A 24,734-nucleotide genomic window follows, 5' to 3' on the forward strand; every position below is an offset into this window, starting at 1 on the left:
GCAGAGATACAAGCTTCAAAACACGTTTTGGTCAGTGCTGAAGAGCTATCCTTCCATGGTAAAAGATTTATGCAAAAGCAATAACTAAGCATGGCCATAAAGGGGTCTGGAGAACAGACTTTAAGGACAGTTTAAGGACTCAGATATATGAAAAATATGCAGAGAATTATGTATTTCAATATAATGAGAAAAAAAGAACAGACTTGGATGTAACACTAGCTATGCACTTTTTACTTATGTGGTGCCCAAAACACTAACCTTCATACTTGATATTTAGCATCTTCAGACAATCCATCTTTGGGATGAGAAAGCCATCACTGAGAAGAGCTTCAGCCACTGTCTCCCTAGAGCAATCAGAGAGTCTAATTAATGCCACTTACTCCTTTACAGATTAAAACGCCACTTGCACCAGTTCTGAAAGCAGTTTGAGAGCCAAATACCTGGTGATATAGCTTGTTGTAAGGCCCTAAAATTGTATGTCGGTTTTGGGCTGGATAGATCCCACTAGACTTGGGGGGGAATGTGCAGTTGTGCAAACTGGAACAGAACCAGAACCTTGAAGGAAACATTTCTGATCGAGTTGCAGAGGCAAATACCTTGGTATTTCAAAAGCACAGGAAAATTTGTCATAAACATTTCAAAAGCACAGGAACTGAAATAACTATGGTTTGCAGTATGATCCAAGTCTTCTGCCAGCAGGCCAGCCAAGATTTGAGGACCTCTGCCCATAGAGCTAGGTTAAATTTCAGGGGAAAAGCCAACCCTGTTGACTTGCTGGCAAGGCACACTTCACACAGCTGTTTGGCAGATAAGTTGCAGTATGGTCAAAATTGCTGTTCCCTACAGCTCTTTTTGGATGTCTCCTGCCCTTATAGCTATCCTGTGAACTTTAATTAGTCTGATAGCACTGAACGGTCCAGCTCAAGGACCACTTCATCTCCTATTAGGCTGGCTTAATGCAAGCAGAAGACTGCAGGGACCCACACAGGTAGACTGAACTGACACTTAGAAGTAAAACACAGCAAAAGGGACAGAAGTAAAATTCCCACAACTGCCCCAATTTCCAGCCATGGGATTCTCTTGAGTTATTCTGTTCACGCTTCTACCCATGAGCTTCTCTATCCTTGCAAAAATACAGCACTAAAACAAATACTTCTTAGAATAAAAACCAATGTGGCCATTTTCAAACAGTGAATGAATTCCACAGAAACAACTGCTTTTGCTATCAAACTCACTGGATTTCGAATGATAGTAGCCACGCCAAACTAAGCGTGGCTTAGATTCAATACAGGATTTTTATAAATACAAACAGCAGATGAAGATCTCAGAGTACAGAAACAATGCACACAAACACTAGACCACTTTGTCATAAGTAATGATGTGGTGGGAGATCAGAAGGCAAGTGGTAGAATGTTAATTTCTTTCTAAAAATGAAATCCAGTTTCAATCCTTCTCTTTTCTGGAAACTGTTCCAGCATAATTACCATTATTCCTATATGCAATGACTGATCACCACCAACTAGTAAGGACATCTCTATGCAGATGTCGGCTTCAGTAGAGAACCATTTAAGCAGAACATCTAAGAAAGGTCCACTGGGTCAGTTCTCCAAAGCAGAGAGCAGAGGATCCTTGGCAGCTCAATTTGCTTTAGGTCTAAAGGAATCTTCTGCCATCTGCACAATCCAAATTACAGGGTATGTTGATAGGGGAAATGAAAGGCTTTATGCAGAACTACATAGGTATGCCAAATTAAAAAAGCATAAAATTCATAGGTCGCTTCACATATTCAAGAGAACTCAAACTCTGTTATCCCTGGGTCCATAACCCAAGTTTCCAAACCTAATGAAGTCACAACCTTGTCAACGCATTCCACGCCAGCCTTCCTCCCTCCCATGCAGTCTATTTTCTGTGAGTAATAAAAAAAAATAATAAAAACATAATTTCTTTCTTAAATGAAAGCAAGAAGCTGAGTCCTTAAGCATCTTCAGAAATACATAGGAGACTGCAGGAACAACCCTGTCTTCAGCTGAGAAGGAAAGTACCATTAATCAGTCCTTCAGAAAAGTAGATTCTCAAAGAGGCCACTGGGGAAGCACTAGCCCAGCTGCATTTGTGATACATGACAGACTCCATGTGACTGAAAGAGCGAGTGGTTGCAGCATTTCAGGACAGGTGCGAAGCAAAGCAGAAGCAATTACCGCAATGGTATTCAAAAACAACTTATAGGAATGTGTCTTCACTTACATAAACATATACACACAAACACATGTTTAAAGCTTGTGGAGTTTCTTTGTTTTTTTAAGTAAAAAAGTGACTTGATTATAAGTACTTGCACACTCATTGCTGCTTTGGTAGCACATTATTATTCATCTTCTCAGACAAATGTCATGATGGAGAACGGACTGGTAGCAAGGGCTACAGAAGGTAGAGCTTTTCTTGAGTTTCTGAAGAAATAAGATTTTCTGTTGCCATTCACACAAGAATATTTAATGGAGAATTCCCTCTAAAGATAGGTAAATCTGCATTTAAGAGAAACCCCATGCCGTATCACTGTATTTACGTTGCTATATAAAGACCAATGGAAACCAGAGCACGATAAGGTCTCATTTTCAATCCAGTTAACAGACTATTATTAATAAACAGAAATAGAAGGTACATGTATGAATCCTTTCTGGGAACTGCTCTTAATCATTTTGGGCTCTCAAAGAAAATGTGTAGGTGGTTCTAAAAAGCTGGATATAGGCACAGCCTTCCATTAACTATAAATACAACAGCTTGTGTTCTTTAAAAGTTGCATCTGGATGCTGGAATAAAAATAGCGTGAGATGCAGTAGGCTCTCAAGGATGAATTATGAGAGAGTGCCATATCCTGGATTGCACTACCATTCTGAGGCTTCCAACCCACCTCTGTTTCCCTTTCATAAGAAGAATGTACTTGTGATTTGCTTGACTGTTCACCATGCTCAGCTAGCTCAGCTTGGTTCTTACTGGGATTTTGCATTTGTCCATAAGGACACTTATTTTATGTAAGCTAGTGTAGCATTTGTTCAGATGCAATGTGGACAAAGGCCACATTATTACTCTGAAATGAGCAACACAGTGGAAGTATTCCAGCAGAGGAGAGCTTCAGTAGAAAATGCGGATTAACTGAAGAATCATTTTCTCTCTCACGAAAAACTGTATTATTCTAGCAATTTTCTAACGTTAAACAACGTAAAGGCACGGAATAGAATTCTTTATTAAGCCACTTGCATTTTGCAAAACAAATAACTGTGTGATATTAAGATTCTCCCTTAAGCATCCAGACAGGAGAACAGCGCAAGCTGGGTTTTGAGACAAGGACCTAGCTGCATGAAACAAACTCCAAAACTTTCTGAATAAGTCATCACAGTTCTATCAGCAGGCTGCCAAGAAGATGGCAAGAGACCAGCAGTTAGTAGAATTTTCTTGCTTTCTCCCCCCGCCCCCCCGCCCCGGCCCAGCTCAACTTTGACACAAGTGTTCTTAAAGGTGTAGTGAAGGTAGCAATCTCAAAACCCAACAACTGTATGCTTGTAGGTTTGTTTGGTTTAAATAGCTGGGCTGCAGAAAGGACACTCCAGCAAGGTTCAAGATGTGAATTTTTATTATTTTTAAGTCTTAAACTGATTTTCAAGGACATAATTTTCATCCTGCAGGATTAAAATGGGGAAAGGAGGCATAAAGAAAGCTTAAATGAAGGGAAGCATGGCAGCATCTGGCCTACACTGCTTGAACTAAAAAGGGAGATTGAGAATGGATAAAGAAACTCTTTGGTATGACAACAGTTAGTGGAAAATTACTGTACCTCAATACCCTGCTAAAATCTGGTTCCAATGACTGCTGCCTCACATTGAAACAACCGTGGAGCTGAGCTTGCACTGTCACTCTGGTGAAACATTCCCTTTACATCACTATTATTTCAGGTACTTCACAGAAAGCGTCACAGATGTGCAACAAAACCCGTGCAGAGCTATCATGCGATGCATGACTGGATCTTGCCCAGTGGCCCGGACACTAGCACCCCCAGCAGTACCCAGCACCAGAGCCATGCTCAGCACTTGCTCTCCAGCTGTGCTAGCTAGAATGAAGAAGGCAAAGGGTAAGGGTCATCTCTTCACCTTTGAAGAAAGGTGTCAATCAAGTCCCTTGTCCCACTTTTATCTATCTCTTGATAAAGGAATGAGAAACTCACCAAGAGTGACCAGACTTCCACATTCTCCTATAACACATGCCCCCCTCCCTACTCAGGCTCTGCCAGCTCCCAAGACTAAGCACATAGGTGAATACGGTCAAACCACTCTGCACAAATCAAGGAAAATGCTTCATTACAGCAGCTGACCTATCTGACATTTATTGTTGACAAGAGCAGAAAAATACAGAAAAGTACCAAAACTAGCAGTATGTAACCTTGCACCCAATTCCTGGGACTTTCTGGAGCTAATACTGCTTAAAGAAGCAAAAGGAGTGCAGAGAGAGACTGTAAAGTAAAAGGAAAAAGGGTTGGAAACTCACTGTCAAAGCTGTTCTGATCCAGAAAACATGTATGTTTCCTTTCCACAAATTTGGCCCAAAGTCTGGAATTGTGGAACCTGTACTTACTGGAAATAATATACACACACACATATATATAAATAAAAACATTCTTGCCAAAACTTCTCTCTGAACAGGGAGCACACACAAGGCAGTTAAACACAATTGCAAAATCTCTCTACAGTAGTGTCACTACTGAAGGGTTTGGGTCTTTGCTAGTTTTGCAAGCCGTATGCTGTGAAACAGTCCCCCATCCTTGGCTGCTGTAAGTGGGGGATTTCCACGTGTATCAGAGCATCTCATTTAACGAAGTTGCCTGATCATCAGCAGTCACTCAGGAAACCACAAAACAGCTAACAGAAACAAAACCCCCAAGACAGAAAAAAATACATTTTTATAGCCATAGAAACCAGCTTCCTCCTCTCTGTTTCCTTTGTCTTATTTGAAGCCTGTGCTTAAGGGAACCATTAAAAAAGCCTTATTCAATGTAGCACAATGCAGTGAAGACAAAGTTCTTATGAAAGTGTTACTGCCAGATTTGATTACAAAAGAAGTGACAGATACCCTAGAGTTACTATACCATCAGACTTTTTTGTTGGAACAAAGGATCCAGTGATGCTGTTTTTCATAGATTCTTGCTCCATCTTTGACGTTTCTTTAGGCCCCACCTAGCATCTCAGTTTCATACCCTTACCTAAGTTACTGGGCTGGAATTCCAAACAAAGCTCTCATAAAACTGACAGTGAAAGCTGGAAATGAAATCAGGCTCCTGAGACGCACCACCTAGTTCTAAGACTTTCCCAGATAGATGACAAACTTTTTAAACTGCTTTAATTTTGGAAGCAGCATCTCCTAAGCACACCAATTAAATGGTGCCCTGTAATCCACGCTATCACACACACCTGAAGGAAGGATGTAAAAACAATTCTATCCTACTGCCACTTTACCTTCTAAAGAAATGACTGCAAAGCAGTGAAATTCCCAACACATTGTGCAGGAATTAAATGTTTCATTTATAATCTACAGCTATTCTAAAATATTTCCACAAATAGGTCTTTTTGCAAAAACAGAAAAAGTCTAACTCTTCCATTTGACTCACCAGCATATAAGGACACAAGCTTACACATTGCAATAACAACACTAAAGCATCTTAACTATTCATCCACAAAAACAGCTTTTTAGAAGAAGAGATTCACGCACAGGCACTTTTGGACTAACAGAAGCCGTTTAACAGAACATGACAACTGCACAGATTCCTTCCAAGCTAGAGGTTGTGTTGGGGGTGGGATGGTTACTTTTCAAGTCTTCTCTATGTCTGCCAGACCAGAGTTTCCTGTATAAACAGTAATGCAAAAAAAAAAAAAAAAAGGCCGCCACATTCTGATGACAGCACCCTGTTGTCCTGGTTTTAGCTGGGATAAAGTGAATTTTCTTTCTAGTAGCTGGTATAGTGCTGTGTTTTGGATTTAGTATAAGAATAATGTTGATAACACGCTGATGTTTTTAGCTGTTGCTAGACAGTTGTAGTGTTTACACTAAGTCAAGTACTTTTCAGCTTCCCGCACCCCGCCAGGTGCATAAGAAACTGGGAGAGCACAGCCAGGACAGCTGACCCAAACTGGCCAAAGGAATTAAAAAAAGACTACTGGGCACCGGGTGTTGGGGTTTTTTTTGCAGGTAGTGAGCAATTGCATTTGTGCATCACTTATTTTATATATATATAAAATTATTCTCTTCCTTTGTTATCGTATTAAACCGTCTTTATTTCAACTCAGGAGGTTTTTTTTCCATTCTCCTCCCCATCCCACTGGGCGGGGGAGAGGAGGAGCGAGCAGCTGCATGGTTCTTAGTTACCAGCTGGGGTTAAAACACGACACCTGTACACAACAGCACTCCACTGAATCAGATTCAAGCAGCTTAAAGCCATGCTTGAATTCAAGCCTGTTAAACTGTTTCAGAGGTGCCAGGCTGATCACAGAACAGCAAACTCTTGTTTAATTGCCCACTGACCAGACACACCACAAGCAGGCCTACGCAGGCTCCCCCCACTATGCTGCTCAGAGTATTTGCTATTTACTCAGAAGCACCCTTCAGAAGCAAGGGGAAAAATGTAACCAAGCTCATCAGCAGCTAGTTATGCCAAGCTGTGGTAATTGCTGATGCTGTACACAAGCATCACTTCGAGTCAGACTACTACCTGTACCCTGGAGTTGGGAAGTGCTGTGGAGACACGCAGTTCTCTGCAAAGCAGAAAATTGGCTATTCATGTTAGGGGGGTTGGGGGGTTTGTTTGTTTTAAAGTTAGTCTCTCTTTGGAAGTAGTAGAGATACCCCTTTTTACTGCACACTCCTGGGTCAGCAGTGGCTCCATATTAGGATTATATGTTATAAAACTCATCATGTGCCCTAATCTTTTCACTGAACAGAACTCCAAAGAGGCTTCTCTTTCCCCACATACCTGCGCTCCAGCCAATACAGACAGGCACAGTAGTGAAGATTTAATCGACAGCTCACTACAGGAAACTCTGGTCTGACAGATGTAGAGAAGACTTGAAAAGCAACCACACTTCCACATAAGACTGAAGTCTCTTGTTCTCACCCGAACCTTTCAAAATCCTTGCTCTGTATTGCGGCAGCCTGTTTCCCCTCTACCATGTAGCTGATGCCAGGTTCAAATACCTATTTATATATAAAAGCAGCTGCACTTGGTTCATTCATGTTCTGACAGCGGCTAACAGGGGATTCGCTTAGGGAGAGAGCGTCAGAATCACATGTAGGTGCAATGGCTTGCTTCCACCAGTACTTTCCAATCACCTAGTGAGAGGCAGTTTAAGTAATATAGAGAAGTCTCATGTTTAGTAAGTTATGTTTCTCGTTACAGAGTCTTCATGCCTTCTTGACATTACACCATGCTCAGCAACCGATGGGCAATGCCACTAAGGTGCAATTCTCTTCCTCAGGGTTTTCTTCTGGCAATTCTGATAACCTCAAACTAATCAGCAGCTTGTATGGCATACATTTATATTCAAAACATCAGGAGTTATAGCTCCTATCTGTAACGTGATACTCTCTCCCCTCTACAGTTACACTGATTACATTTCTCAGAGTGGGACAGGATCTTCATACAAATTTATATAGTAATAACAAAGTCTCAACACACTGGGTCCTAGAGGCACTGTAGTAATAGAAAGATAGAAAGTATAGAAGAGGCCACATATTGGCCTGCAATTTTGAAGAATTCTAAAGGTTACTGTGAAACCAAAGTCTACACAAGGTTGTCGGGAGAGCTTTTAAAGACACTGAAGATGCTGACATGCCTTGGGGCCAGCACAGCTAAATCAACGACAACACCTTGGAGACCATCTGGCACAGGAAACATTACTCATTAACACAGATTAACAACTCTGTCCTCAAAGATGTTGAGGAAATCAACCAATTCCTTTCTCCATGATCAGCTGAAAACCACGGTGAAAAGGCAGTGCAACAGGTCTACAGGCCCAGCTCTGCACTGTACCTTTCACCTCAGATCCTTATCAGAGATGTACCTGTTCTCTTGCATCAGGTCTTTGATCTGAGCCAAAATCCAGTCCACTTCGGAAGATGAATCGGACCACAGTTCTCGAGACTTCGAAACAGACTGCACAGTCTGCATAACCTGAGTGAAAGAAAAATCCAAGCATTAACAGAAAATATGCTCCAACGGTGAACAGAAAGGCATTGCTATGAAGAGGAGATGCACATGCTGTATGTACTTCAGCAACCAACAACACTTCAAAAAAACTCAGAAAAGTTCCTCTTAGTAGGGTATATTAAAAATTAATATAAGCCATGTCATACTTGGAAAAGGCCTGAATTAAAAAGGCAGCAGCACCAAGGAGTCACAATCCTGGCATCCTCATTCTGGTTCTAAACCTTGCTCTCCCTGACTTCAGCACAATCCAGAACAGACTCATTTTGAATCATTAACTCCACATGTGCGGCAGGGATTAAGGTTGCCTACTTGGGACAAGGTTTTTGCCAGTCATATTATGCCAATAGATCAAAATGCCAAATCCACATCCATCTAGGCAACCTGTAATCAGCTGGGAGCATCTAATGAGTAGGACAATACAGAAAACAGACTACTAGGTTGTACCAAGAATGGAAGAGAGAATATTAAAGGTTAATACTCCTCTCAAAGTAAGTGATTTCTTGGTTTGATATATATGAGTCTGTCTAACAAGACAAGACATGCCTTCTACCTATGCTTACAACCTACCCAAGTGACAATTCTACTATCACCACCTTCCATAAAATATTGGCACGAAGCATGTTACATCACCAACAAGTATCTAGCAGATTCTTTTTGGAAGACAAAAACTACTGGGACAAAAGAAGAAATTATTTTTCATGCCAGGCAGGAATGTAATGTAAAATGAGACTGGAAAAACCAAGGTGTCATTTTTCAGGACTGCGATTAGCTCTCTTAACCTATATATGCAAAGCTACCACTGCACGCAAAAGATACTTTATATGACAAATCAAGTACAAAGACATGACCTGAAGTGCTGAAGAACCTAGCCTATCCATACGAACAATCAGACAACAAAATACACAGCCCTCATGACAGAGCTTATTTTGGCCTAGCTTACACCTTACAAATTTATATAAACTTTTAAGTACAATAAGTAGTTAACAAAATAGCTAGAGAGGTATCCAGACCAGTGACTGTACAGTTACACTGTTATAAAGATGACTTAGATATAAGTGATTCTCCTTCTTACATGAAAAAAGATTATAGACAGACTTTACGTTTATGCAGGGAGACTCACAGCAGAGAGACTAGCAAAGATACTGTGCAACTAGTGTACCTCAGAGTGGCAAAAATGATATATTAAAATAAGCTATAGCCACAACACATATATCTACAGAGCATTGATTTTTCACACTCCAGGTGTATTTTCTCACAGCTGACAGACTTAGAGGTACACCAGTTGAAATCATTTAACAAGAAAGGCAGCCTTACAGGGTGAACAGAGAAATTTCAAAAGCACAGTATGCAGCATACAATTAAATTGAGGCATATAACAGAGTCTACTCTTCAGCTGGTATTTAATCGTTTTGATGGGATAAGGAAAGTTTCACATGAGCTTCGAAACAAAAGTTTTGAAATTACTCTTTAGCAGCTGACTCTTTTCCCCCATTCAACCCTGGCCAGTTTAAATTTTGAAGTTGCATTTTCCTATTAAGTTTGAAATACTTCCCTCTGTTCTGTTAATATGTTAAGCGGTCACTCACCACATATAATCAATTTGTCTCCTTTACAATGCAATGCAAAATGTACAAAATAAGTCAGTACCAACTACAGAAAGGGAAGGATGAACAAAGGATAATCATGTTATATACTCCAAAACTAAGACAATGAAGGAAACTGGATGTTCATTTTCAATAAAATTCCTGACCCTAGTTCTCATTGCTGATTAAGCCTACACTTCACTGGCATGTTAGCACACTTTCTCCTTTAGGCCCTAATGATATTAATCAAAATAAATCGAAATAAAAGTGAGAACAGCTCCCCAGTAACAACAGTACGTTGGTGAGGTCATATCCAAAGACATTTTACAGGGTCTGTAACACAGCTCTCAACACATCTTAAGAACTATCCCATTATTAAGAAGGGGAAGCTGAGCAGAGAGAGATTTCTGGGGCAAATTATTCACAAATCTGAACTGCAGCACCTCAGCCACTGGGCCACTGCAAAAACATACGATGGATAATAGAAAACATGGGCTAATGACTTCTGAATGACAGGTCTCAATTTCCACAGACACTAGCATGAACGAAGATAAACTGAGCACTGTCCACCTGGACAAGGAAGACTTGGGATGTCCGATAAATACATATCTCATTTATTAACACGAACAAAGCGTTCACATTAGAAACCATCACAGCTCAAATTGCTTGTTCTCAGCAGTGAAACTTTACTTTGGCAAGCCACGTATGAGAACACTAGGAGAGACAGCTGAACAAGGAACTAACCAAGCCTCTCTCTGCACACGCAGCAGCCACAGGTCCCCTGTGGGCTACGCACTAGATGGTAGCACTAGTTTAGGCAAGAGTACACAACCTCACAAGCGTCAGTAGCACTGTGGACACTGGCTGACTGCCACCTCTGCAGTACTGATACAAATATCACTTCTGTATCACTGATGCTTCTGGACAGATTGGAACTGTGGGAGGATGCTACACAGAGGGAAAAAGGGGATCCCTGCAGTTATATGCAATAAACTCCTGGCACAGCAACTTAGTCAAGCTAGCACTCCGGTATTTCAAATGAGGCCTGGCCAAGAGCACCAGTTCTTCAGTTCGGGCAAGAACAAAGAGAAGACTTATCGCCACAAGCAGGAAATGAACCAAAAGTGCTGATGATCGGACTGCACTTACCCGAAACTGCTCATTCTTGTAGGATATCAGCACATCTCTAACTTTTTCTAGAAATAAACATAAATATATAGTTTAAACAGGGAATGGATCAACTACATAAGGGAATTTTGTATCCAGGCAAGCTGCTTAGTTCTGCTGAATATACACACAAGGAAGACATCAGTCAAATGAAGTCATAATTTCTGATTCAGACAACACTCTGAAGCCTCCTACTTTTCTGAAGCTCCCAGACTTTTCTAGCAACATAAATTTTATCAAGTGGGGTTGAACTGGGAGTTTAGTATTTTATCACTCGCAGTGGCCAAAGACAGGCAAGTGGATAAATCCAGACAGCTCAAAAAAAAAAAAAAATCCCTAAATAGATCAGTTTAGGAAGAAATTCTTCCCTTAGGCAGTTCATGTTCTGATGCATATTTGTATTCCTCATACTTGCATTTTAAACCTATTGCAACAGCACTGTGGCTATTCAATAACCAACCGTATCCTTATTGGACTTTACTGAACTTTAATTTACCATCTACATGAAATGTTCTTTATCTGTGGACCACTTTTACTGCACCTGAAATAGCACTGTCTTTCAAAATACTTCACCATTCAGGTGTCATTGTCACTGCTATCAGTGTCACCGCCTACCCAGTATCAGCTAGATAAAACTTGATATGCATTTGAGCTGTAGGACTGATATACTATTGCCATTCCATTACTCTGCACATATAAATCACAGAACCTACTGTATCATTCTGTGGTTCTCTCTTTCAGCAACTGGGGGTGGGTTGCTCCCTTCCTGGGAGAGGAAGGAATAGTGCATGCTTGGATCTCATCCAACATGAAGTCAGACAGAAGCCCAGACATACACTATGACAAAAAAAGTGGCAAGTCCTGCTCCATTACAAAGTTTAGTACCACCTCTAGGTTTGGATTGTTCCCATAAATTCTGTATTAAGCTCAAAGTGCACAACAAATTAGCTAATACTTTCTGGATCGCAGCCACTGTATCTACATATGAGTCTGTTACAAAAAAATCTAGAAAAGACTTGCAACAAATCCGTAGATCCTAAAGCCAGAAAGATCATTGTAGTCACCTAGTATGACCTCCCAGGGAGCGATAAGGGTCACTTCATCATTTCTGCACTCTCTGGACCTTGGATTGGGCTGCTGTAATCTGTTGGGTGAGTTGCTTCCCATAAGCATGCCATGTTTTGTCAGAGAAAAAAAAAAAAAAAAGACTAATTGGTTTTACTATTTGAGGTACTGTTCGATACCTCACATGCCTCAAGCTCACAGACCAGCCATCTAATCCGAACTCCTGCTTCCTCCAGTAAGTCATTCAAACCAGAAATCCACTTTGAGAAAAGCTCCTTATTTGGGGTTCACAGACTTCTGGTGATGGAAAAGCAACTACTGGAACAGTTTACCAATTTTGCACTTTAAATCTTCAATTACGTCCAAGTTGAGTTACCTGTGATTTTTATTTTTTTTATATACTACTGGCAGCTACTGATTTTTCTGTCCATGTGCAAAGTATTTTGAAACTGGTTGAACTGCCTTTATCCTGCTCTTGCTCAAGTTTTGAATCTACAGAGTTTTGAGGGCTATAAAAGCACTATAGCCTTCTTTGTCAGCAGTGGCCTCAATATCAAAAATGTGGCTGTCAAGACACTAGAACTAATTTTTACAATGCTTGGTCCTAAACCATCCCAATACAACTGTTGCTACTGATTAGGATACTGCATATTCAATAGAAGTAAAAGATTTTATGCTACATATTCCGTGAGCTAATAATAACAAAGTCAGTCACCTCAAGAATCCACCAAGGCCCAAAGAGGAATCCAAAAACCTGAGCTGAAGGTGTATCTTCATGCATTGTCAGGGCTAGAAGATGACAGTTTTAAACTGCTTTCTCTAGCATGGGACATACCTAATCCTTGTATCTGCCACTGTTCTAGGGACACCTACCATGGAATTCCTTGTGCTTCTGACAGGCCTCATGCTGTGGGGTTCGAATCTCCCATGCATCATTGTCCAACTCTGCATTTGCTTCTACCTCTTCCTGCTCCTCTTCCTCATCCTCACTTTCTTCACACAAGTTATTGCCCAGCTGACGGCTCCAATACGTCTTTCGTAGCCAGTCCAGCACAACATCACAACCTAAGGGAGAACAGAAAACATTCTCTTCTCAGGGAGGTTTTCTGCATTACTGGAAAAAATAATGCAGGTGGCACATTGCTAACTAAAAGAAATGCTGTTAACAAGTTACAAATACTGAAATCAGATACAACTCCATTAATGAAAAGGTGAATGAGTTTAAAAAATAACCAACCAACCAACAAAAACCACAGGCCTGGTAAAACCCACCCACTGGTTTTTTGGCAACAAAAAAGATGGGACACTGCTGTAGTGCTACACTTAGCTCAAGGTAGGCCAAATTTAAGCAGAAACTAAGTCCCGGCAGTGGCATTCTGATGAGAAAATGAGTCAATTCTTTAGTAGCATCATGATCAACACAGTGTCTGTAACAATAACATTATTCTTCTGCGCACACACTACAGTAGGCATACATTAGATAGAATGGAAAGAAACCCCCTTTTCTCCCATCACTATTTCGCTGCCCAACTCAATCTAAGGACCCTGCTGAAGGTTGTTTAACTGGCTGCTCAGTGCTTAACCCAAAATTCCCAGGAATCCCTTCAAACACCATGAGCTGGTCATTCATTCAGGCTTGCAATACCTACTGCATTTCTCCCTAAATGGGATTTTAAGAGGCTCGGGTATCTCTAAAACCACCAGGAAAAACATTTACCTCTTTCCCTGAGATGAACTTCCTGTGCTGTAAAGAAGCAAGAGGGCCGAACTGTTGTTTCCAGTATTTTTTTGCAGGGAAGGAGAAAGTCTCCGAACACCTTCCCTGTGATGCACCACAGCCCAGAGCCAGTGGACACAGTTCAGCTACGCCCACAGGGCAGCGGCAAACCCTGCCTGCCAGGATGAGCTTGCTACCTGCCCTGCCCCAAAATAGAGGGAGGGGTGCTCCCCTCAGGGCCTGCAGCACTGGCATTGCTGCCCAGAGCACACCTCAGACCAGGCCCTCCCAACACCGCCCACCGGCAGCACTCACCCTTGCGGCACAGAGCCAGCCGTGGCAGCTTCCCGTGGGTCAGCTCATGCCGGAGATCCACAACCCAGATGGGGATATCCACCTGGAAGAACAGCCACCGGCGTTACTCCCCAGTTCCTGCCGCATGAGGCCACAACTGCATGCAGCCCTATGAGGCCGCAGAGAACCTCTACCTGGGTGGGAACAGCCTCCTCCAGGCCACTCCTGCACCACAGTCCCCCAGCTTCCCACTTCAAGGGTGGGCTGAGACCCCCTCCTCTCTGATCCCGCTCCTCCTGTGGCCTAGGATCCATACAAACTTGGGATTTTACAGTTTAACTTCTTCAATGTTACTCACAACAGATGTCTTTTTAGACAGAGGTGCTATGTATAATTTAACAAGATACTGAGAAGCAGTTAAATTGCATTTAAACTGATGAAACATTCTGGATGACAGTTTGTGTATCAAAGACACAAATCATGTCATATATAATACTCAAATTTTTTGCAACTTTCCTAAGGACAACTAACTTCAACTATGCAAGACTTTCATTTTTAAGCTCAATCAGTTTTAAAAGGTGAGAAGCAGCACCTTTCTTAAAAACCTAGCAAAGAAAAAAAAATCCATTCATCATTCTCACATAGGGGTCCCAGACAAGGCTGCATATATAAGAGAGTCTCAAATACTGTCTGTTCTTCACTTTCAAAAATTGCTGTTCAGACCCAAATATAATGCTCAGTGCAGCTGACAATAAAAGGACTCAAGTTGCTCCACAGAGAAGTGGACAAGCTCACCTCAAGTGAGACACGAAATGAAAATGCCTGCAAACGTGATTAAGCGCTTTTTATGTATAACCTCGCTTGTCAAAGACTAGAATTTATAAACCACAGATTTAGCTCTTTTTCCATATCTTAGTAGTTAAGAAACAAAAATGTGTGGTACATATGTTAAGTGGGACCATCTATATGCAAATCAAGACTTTTGATCACATATGATTCAAAACGCTTTAATGAACATCAGCCTTTGTTACTCCTAATCTGACTCTAAAGAAGAAAGTTTTAGATCTAGTTACATCAAGCCTCTTTAAAACTTTGCAGTTGGAAAGAATTGGCACCTATATCTATTATTTTGGTTACAAAAGAATGACCCACCCCACAACTCCCTCCATCCAGTGTTGTTAATAGACAATGCATATGCTTACTGTATATACATAAATTATCAAGGAACTCTTATTAGATATTTACCTCTCTGGCTAATTGTCTCAGAGGAATGCTGACCATTTTCTGTTTCCTTTCTGTGATCAAGTTGACAAACCTGCACGCAGGTTACAGAAAAGATAAATGACTATCAAGAACTGCAGAGAAACTTGGAACCCCAGAGACAAGTCCCCCACAGCCTGAATAACATTGTGGTCCCAGAGATGCAAAGTGAAATCAGACAGCTGAATAATGCTATCTGTCCCAGTCTCTCTCTCACAGCACATAGGCCTTCAGAGCCCTACCTTACAAGAGCCAGCCCATAAGAAAGGATGAGCTCATGCGACTTCAATCTGCCAGACGAATCCAGGACCTTGCAACGAATCAGTTCAGCAGTGCAATCCACTGCAAGAGGCATTTTGGGACCGTACCTAGACAAAGGAAAAACCAGGTGAGCAGTCTCACAACAATACACTCCCTCTGCAAGAGGTGTGGCTTTCTGGATATTTTTTGTGTTCTGTGGTAACGCAGCAGCCTGAGAAATACTGTGCAGAAAACAGCATCGAAGGCTGGTTCCAAAAGGCTTTTATTTGGAAAAGAGTGCTTACGTGGTTACTCCTAACCGTATGTTAAACGAGTACTTACTGCTACGCTAAGCGCATACACAATACAAGACGCCATACCTAGACTGCCCTTCTGCATGGACGCAGCAGGGGCAAAACAAACAGAGGGCAGCGATTTGGGGGCCCTGCGTGTGCTCATTGCAGCACTCTGCCTTGACAAACCAGCCTGCCAAAGTGCAGGCGTGCTGGGCTTCTGCCTCCCCCGGCCCCCCCGGCCCCAGCCTACTGCTGACACGAGCTACGTGCAGGAAGCACACAGCGTGAGGGCGGCAGCCTGCAAGGCGGAGCTGCCTGTCCGGCAGCACCGGCGATCTGCACACATAACCCCGGCCGCGGCGCAGCACCGGGGACGGGGAGCTGCGGCCGGGTCCCGGGCGCCCATGGGGCCCAAGACAGAAAGCGTCGGGACCAGCCGAGGGCGGAGGGCGGGCAGGGCCGCTTCAGGTGTACAGGAGGCGGCCTAGAAGGCAGCGCCAGCCCCGCAGGGCCGCAGCGCGCTGGCCTGCTCGCGGTGTGCGGCCCGTACCGACTCTTCCAGGCCGAGACCCGGTCCAGCGCTTCCTGCTGCAGCCGGCTGTCCCCGCAGTACAGCCCCACCATCACCTGGTCCCACTCCGCCCTGCCCCTCCACGCCACCACAGTCCGAAGCGGCTTGAGCCGCTTCCGGGCCGGGGACAAACACCGCCGCCCGCGGCGCCAGGCCAGCTCCGCGCAGCCCGCCATGCCACGGCCCGCCACTCCACCGCCGCTGCCTGCGCCGAGCCTGCGCCGAGCCTGCGCCGAGCCTGCGCCGAGCTTCCGGGGCGGGGCGGGGCGCGGGGGCCGCTTCCAGGGCGGGCGGTGGCGGCGGGCGGTGGCGGCGGGCGCGGGGGGGTTGGTGTCGGCCCTGTGGCGTCGTGAGCCTGGGGCGCTTCTCGGGCCGCCTGGGGCCGCCGGGCTCGTCCGAGAGCTGTAGGGCTCGTCTCCCAGGTTTAGGGGGGGTTGTCTCGTCCAGTGATTCGCTGCAGGGCCAGTGGTCCACAGCTAGAAGGGCCTTGGGTGTTTTGCGGCTGGTGGGGGGCAGCTGTGTTTGCTCCTGAGGTAGTTGGGGGAAAGCTGAGGGATGGTGAGATGTGTTTGAGGTCAGGGTGAAGGGAATGGCGTGAGGACAGGTGGCCAGAGGACTTCTGGGCAGGATGCTGGACTTGGTGGGATGTGGAGCACAGTCCCTGTGAAGGCAGTCAGATAACGTAGGGCTTCACGCCCTGTCTGCGCGACCTTACCGAACCCAGCGCTGTTGGGCAGACGGGGCTTGGCATGGGCCTAAAGGGAGAGGGAGGAGGCAGGTCTCCTGACCGAAGCAGCACGCGTCGTGTAGACGCTTTCAGCGTCCCTGTCCAGCCTTGGCTGTACGTATCTCTATTTGCAGGAGACGCAACTGCTCTTCTTTCCAGCTGCAACATTTTACAGGTTTTTGCAGTAGGCTGAATCAGAAAATGATCCAGGGTACAAATCACCTTATTTTTGGAGGCTTTTTTTATTTTTTTAAAAACTTCTCTTTTGGCTGATTTGTTTGCATAATCCCAGGAATACACTTGTGTTAGAGGTCAGAGGGAAGGTGGAACTGAAATACAGGATGGGATAAAAGCACTGGAGGAGGAAGTCCACAGAAGCTGCTTACACTGGTTTTGCTAGTAGAAAGGCTAAGCCTGTAGGTTCTGCTATCTCCAGCACCTAAAGAGTAGCTGGGTGTTTCCCCAAGGCTGTCAGGACTTTAGGATAGCTTAAGCTTTTTTGTTCAATATTCCAAAGTGAGATTTGGTTTGCAAAACTGTTAATCATCCTTACCAGCTTTTTATGAGCATTCTCTGAAGAAATGCTTATACTGGAAAGCTAAACCTCCTCTTATATTCTAGCATAAATGCAGTTAATGAAGCCTTCCCTAATTTAGATGAAGCTGAGTATGCCTGAATGCATACTTGAGACCATGTGGATCTGAATATGAGTGAACAGGAAAAAAATTATAAAACTGCCCTGTACGAAATATTTATTTTATTAAATACCGAAGATTATGGGAAAGAAGTGCCGAATCAGTTCTGTTAAAATGCCATATTTGAAAAATGCCTCGGTTCATTACAGCTTACTCTCCACCCCTTGCCTCCCCCCCCCCAAAAAAAATCTACCTTGTTCTTTGGTGATAATAAATGTAAGCCAAATTGAAACAAGGGTTTCATTACTCAAAAGAAGTGTAAGGTCAAGGGAACAGATTTAACATTTGTTGCCAAACTCCTGCAGTGCCTCATACAGTGAAAGTGAATTCTCAGAAGATATGGGGCAGGGAGAAAACTTGGAATAAGGCCCTGTTCTCTGGGAATGGAGTTGCACTTTTCATCTGCTTAAAAAATGTTCTGAAAGGACAAGCTGTTTACTGCAATCAAAAGGTCTTATTCAGAGCATAGGAACACCATGTGTCATTTTGCTTGCCAGATTATTTCTGGGTTTCAGAAATCAACTGCAGTGCGAAGGTTGTAAAAGGCAAGTACTGCAGTGCTGTGGAACAGATAGGATGCATCAAACTTGATCGTATCACCTGCTTCCAGAACCTCAGAGACAGATCAGAAGTTAAATTAAAATGAGTATTTCTCATTCTCTGTGGAGAGGGAGGAAGATGTGGAGAGTTTGGTGTCTGTTATAAAGATGGAAGGGAGCAAGGACTGAACCAGCATAGATTTCACATTTCATATGCTTTCAGAGGCTGGATCTATGGGAAATTATGCTTGTGCTGTTGCTGTGCTTGTGATGTATGGCTATGAGGTTGCTCAGTGCAGAATTGGGAGATAATGGGCAAAGATGGCTTGTTGCCCAGAATGTCCCCCACAAGACTGGCAGCAATTTGCCATTCTAGTTTCTGCAGCCTTGCTGTGGTGTTGGCTGAGAGAAGAGGCCAGGATCGTCTGTGGTGTCCCTGTAGTACTTTGGGAATCTGGATGGTTAGGGTGAGTGAGATTACTTGCATCTGCAGGTGAAGTGCCAATGAAGAGCGAAGAACCAGACTGCTATCTAGGTAAAAGGCCTAAATGGAAACCCTATTTTTTAAAAGGAGAGAGATGTCAGTCTGTCATGGTAATGTAGGTAGTGGATTAAAATTAAAAGTCCAGCAGATGAACTGTGATAATACTTCTTCTAAAGAGACATGAATCTACTTTTCTTTTGTATAACTGAAAAGGAAGACCCCAGAGCCTTCCTGAGTAGTCTTGCTCTTGCTGGGAATAAAGAAATTCCTTTTCCTACTTTCTTTCCAGAGAGTTTGAAGTAAGCAGAGGTGATATCTAGAAATGGCCTTGGAATGTCAGCTGAAAGGAAATTTCACACGCAGCATGCCTTTCTTGACTGGGATTAACAACTATGTGCCAACCTTCTTCCTGGAGTAACCAATGACCAAAAAAAAAAAAAAAAGGCATTTAAAATCAGTGGATGCAAAAGGCTAAGCTTTGGGTCATCCAAAAATGAAAAAAGCCCTTTAAACCAAAAAAGGAGAGAGTGTGGCAAGAAGGTCAGGCGATTTGTTTGTTTGTTCCTGTTGTTTTCTATGTTGGTTTTTAACTCAACCTTGAGTAAGTCACAGCCAAGAAAGAACCATGCTCTGTCTGCCTTTCTGTGGCTTGATAGTTTAATCTCTAATTGGTCCCATGTATTTCCCAAACACCATGGACCTTTGAGATTGTTAGTAGAGCAGTGGGTGGCAGAGTAGTCAGAGCATATCTGGCCTGGCAGTTGTTGCCTTCTTGTTTGAGTGTTATTCCCTGGAGCGGGGAGAGTCAGTGCTGATAGGGCAGAGAGCAAGGGAGAGGGGCCTCTGCATCTTTTCAGTGCTATTGGCTGGTTTTGTTTTCTGGCCTCTATGAGGCTTGAGCTTTGGAGACTAGCCATCGAACATCCTGTTTTCACTGAATTTGTCTCTCTTCTTCCCAGTCTCTTCTCCTTTCTTCTGGTTGCAGGGTTGCTGCCATAGCACCAAGGTAAGAATATGAAATGGCACTTCTCGGCTCATTTCTCACATGGGGATTGTTATGTTTGAGCAAGAGGTATCTGGCATTATAAGCAGATAAAGGCAAGTTTAGTTGGGGGCTCAAAAATCACTGTGCTCTCTAGAGAGCTAGGCAACAGAGGCCAATAATGTAACTCCAGATTTGCTGAGTTCTGAATTAATCTAACCTGCTTAGAATCACGCTGTGTGGATTCCTGTGCAGCAAGTACTAAGCAATGCCTGCATACTGTTAGTCCTTATGCTCAATCCCGCTCTCGTTGAAGTTGGTGGAAGTTTTAGGGTGAAGCTGCATCAAGCCTCACACATGTTGGGATTGTCAAGGACAGCAGATGGACAGTAATTTTCTTGTGCCATGAGTGTGTGACCAAGCTGCAGCTTCCAGCCTTTTCTGAAAAAAGGCTAAATGAGGTGCTGTATGTAGTTCTTTACTTCTGGGAGTCTCCCCTGGTACAGGGCTTGTTTCCTTGCTGACCCTGGATGAAAAAGGTTTTTGCAGAAGTGACCTGTGACTCCCATTCTCAGCACTTTCTGCAAAAAATGGAGGAGGGACAGCTGGAATTTCTGTGTATCTGGTCTCAGCACACTGAACAGCCATCTCTGGGTAAGAGAGTCCAAGCAGGAAAGATACACAGGTTGCTGTGGATGGAAATGCGTAGGAATGGAGGAGAGGAAATGGAGGGGTACAGACAGTCAGAAATGGATACATGTGGGTGAAAAACAAACCTAGTCACTTTGTGAAGAATATCCTGTCCCTATTCTGCAGTTCTCCTACGTGCTCCTGAGGCTACAGAGATCGATGGTTTTCCTCCCTTCTTAGAATAATGTTCATAAAGCAGGGTTCGAGTTTCTCCCAGGTATGTTGTATTTTGAAGAGCAAATCAGGGGATATATTACAGGAAATAAACAACTGAACATGCTTTCCAATGCCAGAAGCCTTGGCAGCAGGCTCTGGTGCTATTCTGAGGTGTCAGCCAGCCCTGAGGGGAGGAGGCAGTATATTGTTCTGCATTTCTATCTAGTCCAGGAATCCTGCACGTAGATTCCAGGTAAGGAGCAGCTTCCTGCAGAGGGAAAGGTGATTTGGCACAGTGGGACTCTGTACAGGGAAGACTCAAGGGAAAAGCATAACTCAGACAACTTAAATGTTCCCACCAGGCAGCAGGGTCTCTTGTGAATCTTGTTATGCCAGGCTCAACACAGGAGATTATGTTTAAAGACTTGTTTGGAGAATAAGCCGTTGGGGACTTTCACTTGTTTGGCACATGGAGGTCTCAGCATAAAACTGCTTGTGGAGAAAGAAATTGGAGGCGGAGATGGAAGAACTAGATGAGGGGAGGGATAGTGGAACGAATGTCTTGGGAATGAGAACTTCACCTCAAATAAGTTTATTGCAATGGTTATGTATAGTATATGAAAAAATGTGGTGAAACAGACTCTGGACTGCGTGCTCTGTCCCCATGGGGAGAAGCTGAGAGGGAGAGCAAAGCAAACCAGATGTTTGACATTTTTTTTGGATGCATCTCCTGAAAAGCTCTCAGACAATATGGCCATGGAGCAGAGTCTAGGAACAGGTACTGAATGTGATGGGGAATGGCAGAAGTTCCTTCCCCTTAGAGGAGATGCAGGTTTCAGACACAAAATGTGCTTTAAAAGCACTGGAATGAGGTACCCTGGAAAACCTTCCTGCTCCAAAACTTGCTTTACTTCTTTTAATTTGTGTTCTTCTCTTTTTGACTGAAGATAAAAAAGAGCATATGAGGATTTGCACCTCCCTCCTCCACAGATGGAAGGCGCCAAGGAAAAAATAATCCTGAATATTGGGGGAGTCAGATATGAGACATACAGCAGCACCCTCCGGACCTTCCCAGGGACCAAGCTGTGCAGCCTAACAGACCCCCATGCCCCAAGCATCTACGACTACGATCCCACCACCAAAGAGTTCTTTTTTGATAGGAGTCCTGAGATCTTCAGCTACGTGTTGAACTATTATAGGACCAAACATTTCCACTGCCCCATTGATACCTGTAGGTCAGTCTTAGAAGAAGAGCTGGCTTTCTGGGAAATAAATGAGACACAGCTAGCATCCTGCTGCTGGCTGAAGCTGAATAACAAAGAGGTGCAGCCAGAGGAGTTTAACATTTGGGATGAAAATGAACGGACTGATGACCAGTGCCTCATAGTCCAGACAGAAAGACAGGATTTCAGCTGGCGAACCAGGTGGCAGCCAAAGATTTGGTCTTTATTTGAAAAACCCTTTTCCTCTTTCACTGCTAAGGTAATATTATATGGAGAGATGGATATGTCTTTTGGGATTACTGGAATGGGTCCATGAAAAATGCTAAGGTGTTCATAGCTTTGAGAAGTACGCTTTGAGTCCCAGATTAAAAAAGAAAATAAAATTATCTCTTCTCATTAACAGACACCTCCTCCTTCTCTCCTCCTCTTGTCCCTGTTCTCTGTACAAAATGCATGCCCTGTGCCTCTTTGAAATGTCAGGCATGCAGAACAACAAACCCAAGTCAGAGACTGCAGAGGACGTTTTCTGTACTGCTGGTATTTCTGGAGCCAACATTTAGTGCTGAAGAGGCCCTCAGTGTGAGTCTGTCCACATTAGTCCAGCTGCCAGACGTTTCCCCTTCCTTACAAACTCCAGTGTAGGACTTCAGGTGGTTTTTTTCTTTGACTCCAATCTTGTCTATTATTTTTCAAATCTGGAAGGAGAAAATGCACTCCCTGTGAGCAAAACAATGGTGATTTGAGAAAGATTAGTCTGGGATTGTTCTGTGCCTGTGGAGGGGATCCTGGGGTTGTGGTGGGGCAGAGAGGTTATGGGACACTTATTTGTTGGACTAATTGCATGTGTGCCTTTTCCTCCCTCTGCAGTGCTTGGCTTTTGTTTCTCTGCTGTTCATCGTTGGAATTGTCATCATATTCTGTGAGGAGACCAAGGCACAATTTGAGTTCTTTACTGCTAATTTCACCTTTGTTGGCTATTCTGAGGTCTCCCACGACAACCATGAACTCTATTACCACCAGGCTGCCTACTTGCTTCATCTGGAGCTTTTCTGTGTTCTCTGGTTTACTTTTGAGTTCTCTGTGCGGTTTTGTTTCTGCCCAGACAAGAAGTTGTTCTTCCAAAATCCCCTGAACGTGGTTGACTTCCTCTCCCTCTTTCCAGTTTATATTGAACTTTTCGTGGCTGGGCAGATCCAGAGAACACCGAGCCTGGGGCTTTGGTTGGGCTTTGTTCGCATTGTCTATCTCCTCAAGCTCCTGAAGATATCCAAGCTGATAGAAACACCACTGATCCTCAGGGTTCTGTGCTACACCCTCAAGTCTATCCTTAGAGAGATTTGCATCCTGCTGATGATTTTGGCCTTTGAGACCCTCTTCTTTGGCTCTCTCTTTTTCTATGGGGAGTTGCTGGGTAGCCATCCCTCCTACACAGGAGAGCTGCACTTCACTGACATTCTTGTTTGCTTCTGGTGGGCTTTGATCACACTCACTACAGTGGGCTACGGAGATATTATCCCTCTTACAACAGTTGGCCAAGTGACAGCAGCCTTAGCTGCAGTATTCGGCATGTTAACTATTATCATCCCAATACCCATTTTCCTGGTGAAATTTAAAAGCTATTATGACATTGCTATCTTCAAACAGAAACTGAAAAGGAGCAAGAAACATTAACACTTCAGAACCTCTGTTCCCCTTTGCCTTTAGCAATAAACCTTCAGCGTGGTTTATTCCCTTTGGTGGGAAGGGAGTGCAAATAGTTCTTACTGCATTTACTTGCTGCCTTAGCATATTTCAAACCATTGGTGAGGCCTCAGGTTGCAGTACTTGGTACACAACTGATCAGACCTGTTGAATGCCGTGGGTCTTTCCCATATTGTACTTCATCCCATGCTCTTCTACATGCCACAGATTCTCTTGCTCATCTAGCTGTTCAGAGACAGGCTGTGATGCTGCATTGTAGCCTGAATGTGCACCACGTCGCCCAGTTCCATGACCTGGGGCCACAGCGTATTCCCTCAGCTGGCATAAACCCCATGACGCTAGCTATGCCCTCCATTGCCTGACAGGCCATAATCTCATTTTGCATGCTGGGAAAGATTTGTGCATGGTCCTGATCTGACAGCGAGGAGGAAACATGGGCTTGGGGTTTTTTTTAAACAATGTTCTGTTTCTTCATTTCACGTAAAGAAGCCAGTACATCTGATTTGCCTGCACACCCGCACTGATGTAAAGAAGGGAGCAGGCTGCACTGGGTATCTGTGGTCCTGAGAGCCAGCACTGATAACCTGCTTTGCAGGCTCACAGGAATTGCTGTGGCATTTGAGTCCTTTTTAGCTCTGCGGAAGTCAATGGCAACCTTTCATTGACCTCTGAGATCAAAATTTCATTGGAGACTTCCAGTGGATCAACACGTTTCAACAGTTCTTGATGTTTATGTAACAAAGTCACTGAGCAATTAGCCGAAATACCTGGGTTTTGCTGTTCAAAAGGGAGAACATAATCTACACGACTCAATATAATTTTAATGTCATTTACTTTCTTAAGGCATAGATATAAACTAGGAATATTTATCTTTTAAGTGGATAGTCTTAATTGTTACTTATGTGTAATTTTGAAATAACAAATATTGTTGAGATAGGAGGAAAAAATACATCCCATTGTTTATACAGCAGGATGATGTGCTGAGATTATTTTGTTTAGTAAGTAAAAATTTCTGTATACAATAACATTTATGTATTTAAATTTCATTAAGGCTGTATTTTAAATGCAATTTTGATTAAGTTTTGTCTGTCACTATGATTTT

At 43.4% G+C, this 24,734-nt stretch overlaps 2 protein-coding genes across 4 annotated transcripts in view; one reads left to right on the forward strand and one right to left on the reverse strand.

The window, feature by feature from the left end:
• Positions 1 to 16,657, reverse strand: part of LAS1L (LAS1 like ribosome biogenesis factor) — a 28,478-nt gene extending 11,821 nt beyond the window's left edge. The window contains exons 1-8 of the mRNA XM_075762940.1: positions 16,415 to 16,657; positions 15,571 to 15,696; positions 15,314 to 15,383; positions 14,090 to 14,171; positions 12,931 to 13,122; positions 10,975 to 11,021; positions 8,097 to 8,206; positions 259 to 344 (exon numbers count right to left, since the gene is read on the reverse strand). Of these exons, the coding sequence (XP_075619055.1) occupies positions 259 to 344; positions 8,097 to 8,206; positions 10,975 to 11,021; positions 12,931 to 13,122; positions 14,090 to 14,171; positions 15,314 to 15,383; positions 15,571 to 15,696; positions 16,415 to 16,611 (910 nt within the window). The 5' untranslated portion in view covers positions 16,612 to 16,657. The remainder of the gene's footprint in view (positions 1 to 258; positions 345 to 8,096; positions 8,207 to 10,974; positions 11,022 to 12,930; positions 13,123 to 14,089; positions 14,172 to 15,313; positions 15,384 to 15,570; positions 15,697 to 16,414) is intronic.
• Positions 16,658 to 19,732: 3,075 nt separating this feature from the next.
• Positions 19,733 to 24,712, forward strand: LOC104640561 (voltage-gated potassium channel KCNC1-like). Of its 3 annotated transcripts, XM_075762947.1 has the most exons (4): positions 19,733 to 19,886; positions 21,656 to 22,190; positions 22,412 to 22,510; positions 22,799 to 24,712. In XM_075762947.1, the coding sequence occupies exons 2-4, from the start codon at positions 21,699 to 21,701 to the stop codon at positions 23,600 to 23,602; spliced, it is 1,395 nt and encodes a 464-aa protein (XP_075619062.1). In that variant the 5' UTR covers positions 19,733 to 19,886; positions 21,656 to 21,698; the 3' UTR covers positions 23,603 to 24,712. The 3 variants fall into 3 exon arrangements, with proteins under 3 accessions (XP_075619062.1, XP_010307257.1, XP_075619061.1); XM_010308955.2 differs by lacking the exon at positions 22,412 to 22,510 and having other exon boundaries at positions 19,744 to 19,886; XM_075762946.1 differs by lacking the exons at positions 19,733 to 19,886; positions 22,412 to 22,510 and adding an exon at positions 19,914 to 20,769.
• The last annotated feature ends 22 nt before the right edge of the window (positions 24,713 to 24,734 follow it).

Source organism: Balearica regulorum, chromosome 11 (assembly GCF_011004875.1).
Source record: "Balearica regulorum gibbericeps isolate bBalReg1 chromosome 11, bBalReg1.pri, whole genome shotgun sequence".
NCBI classification, from domain to species: Eukaryota; Metazoa; Chordata; class Aves; order Gruiformes; family Gruidae; genus Balearica; species Balearica regulorum.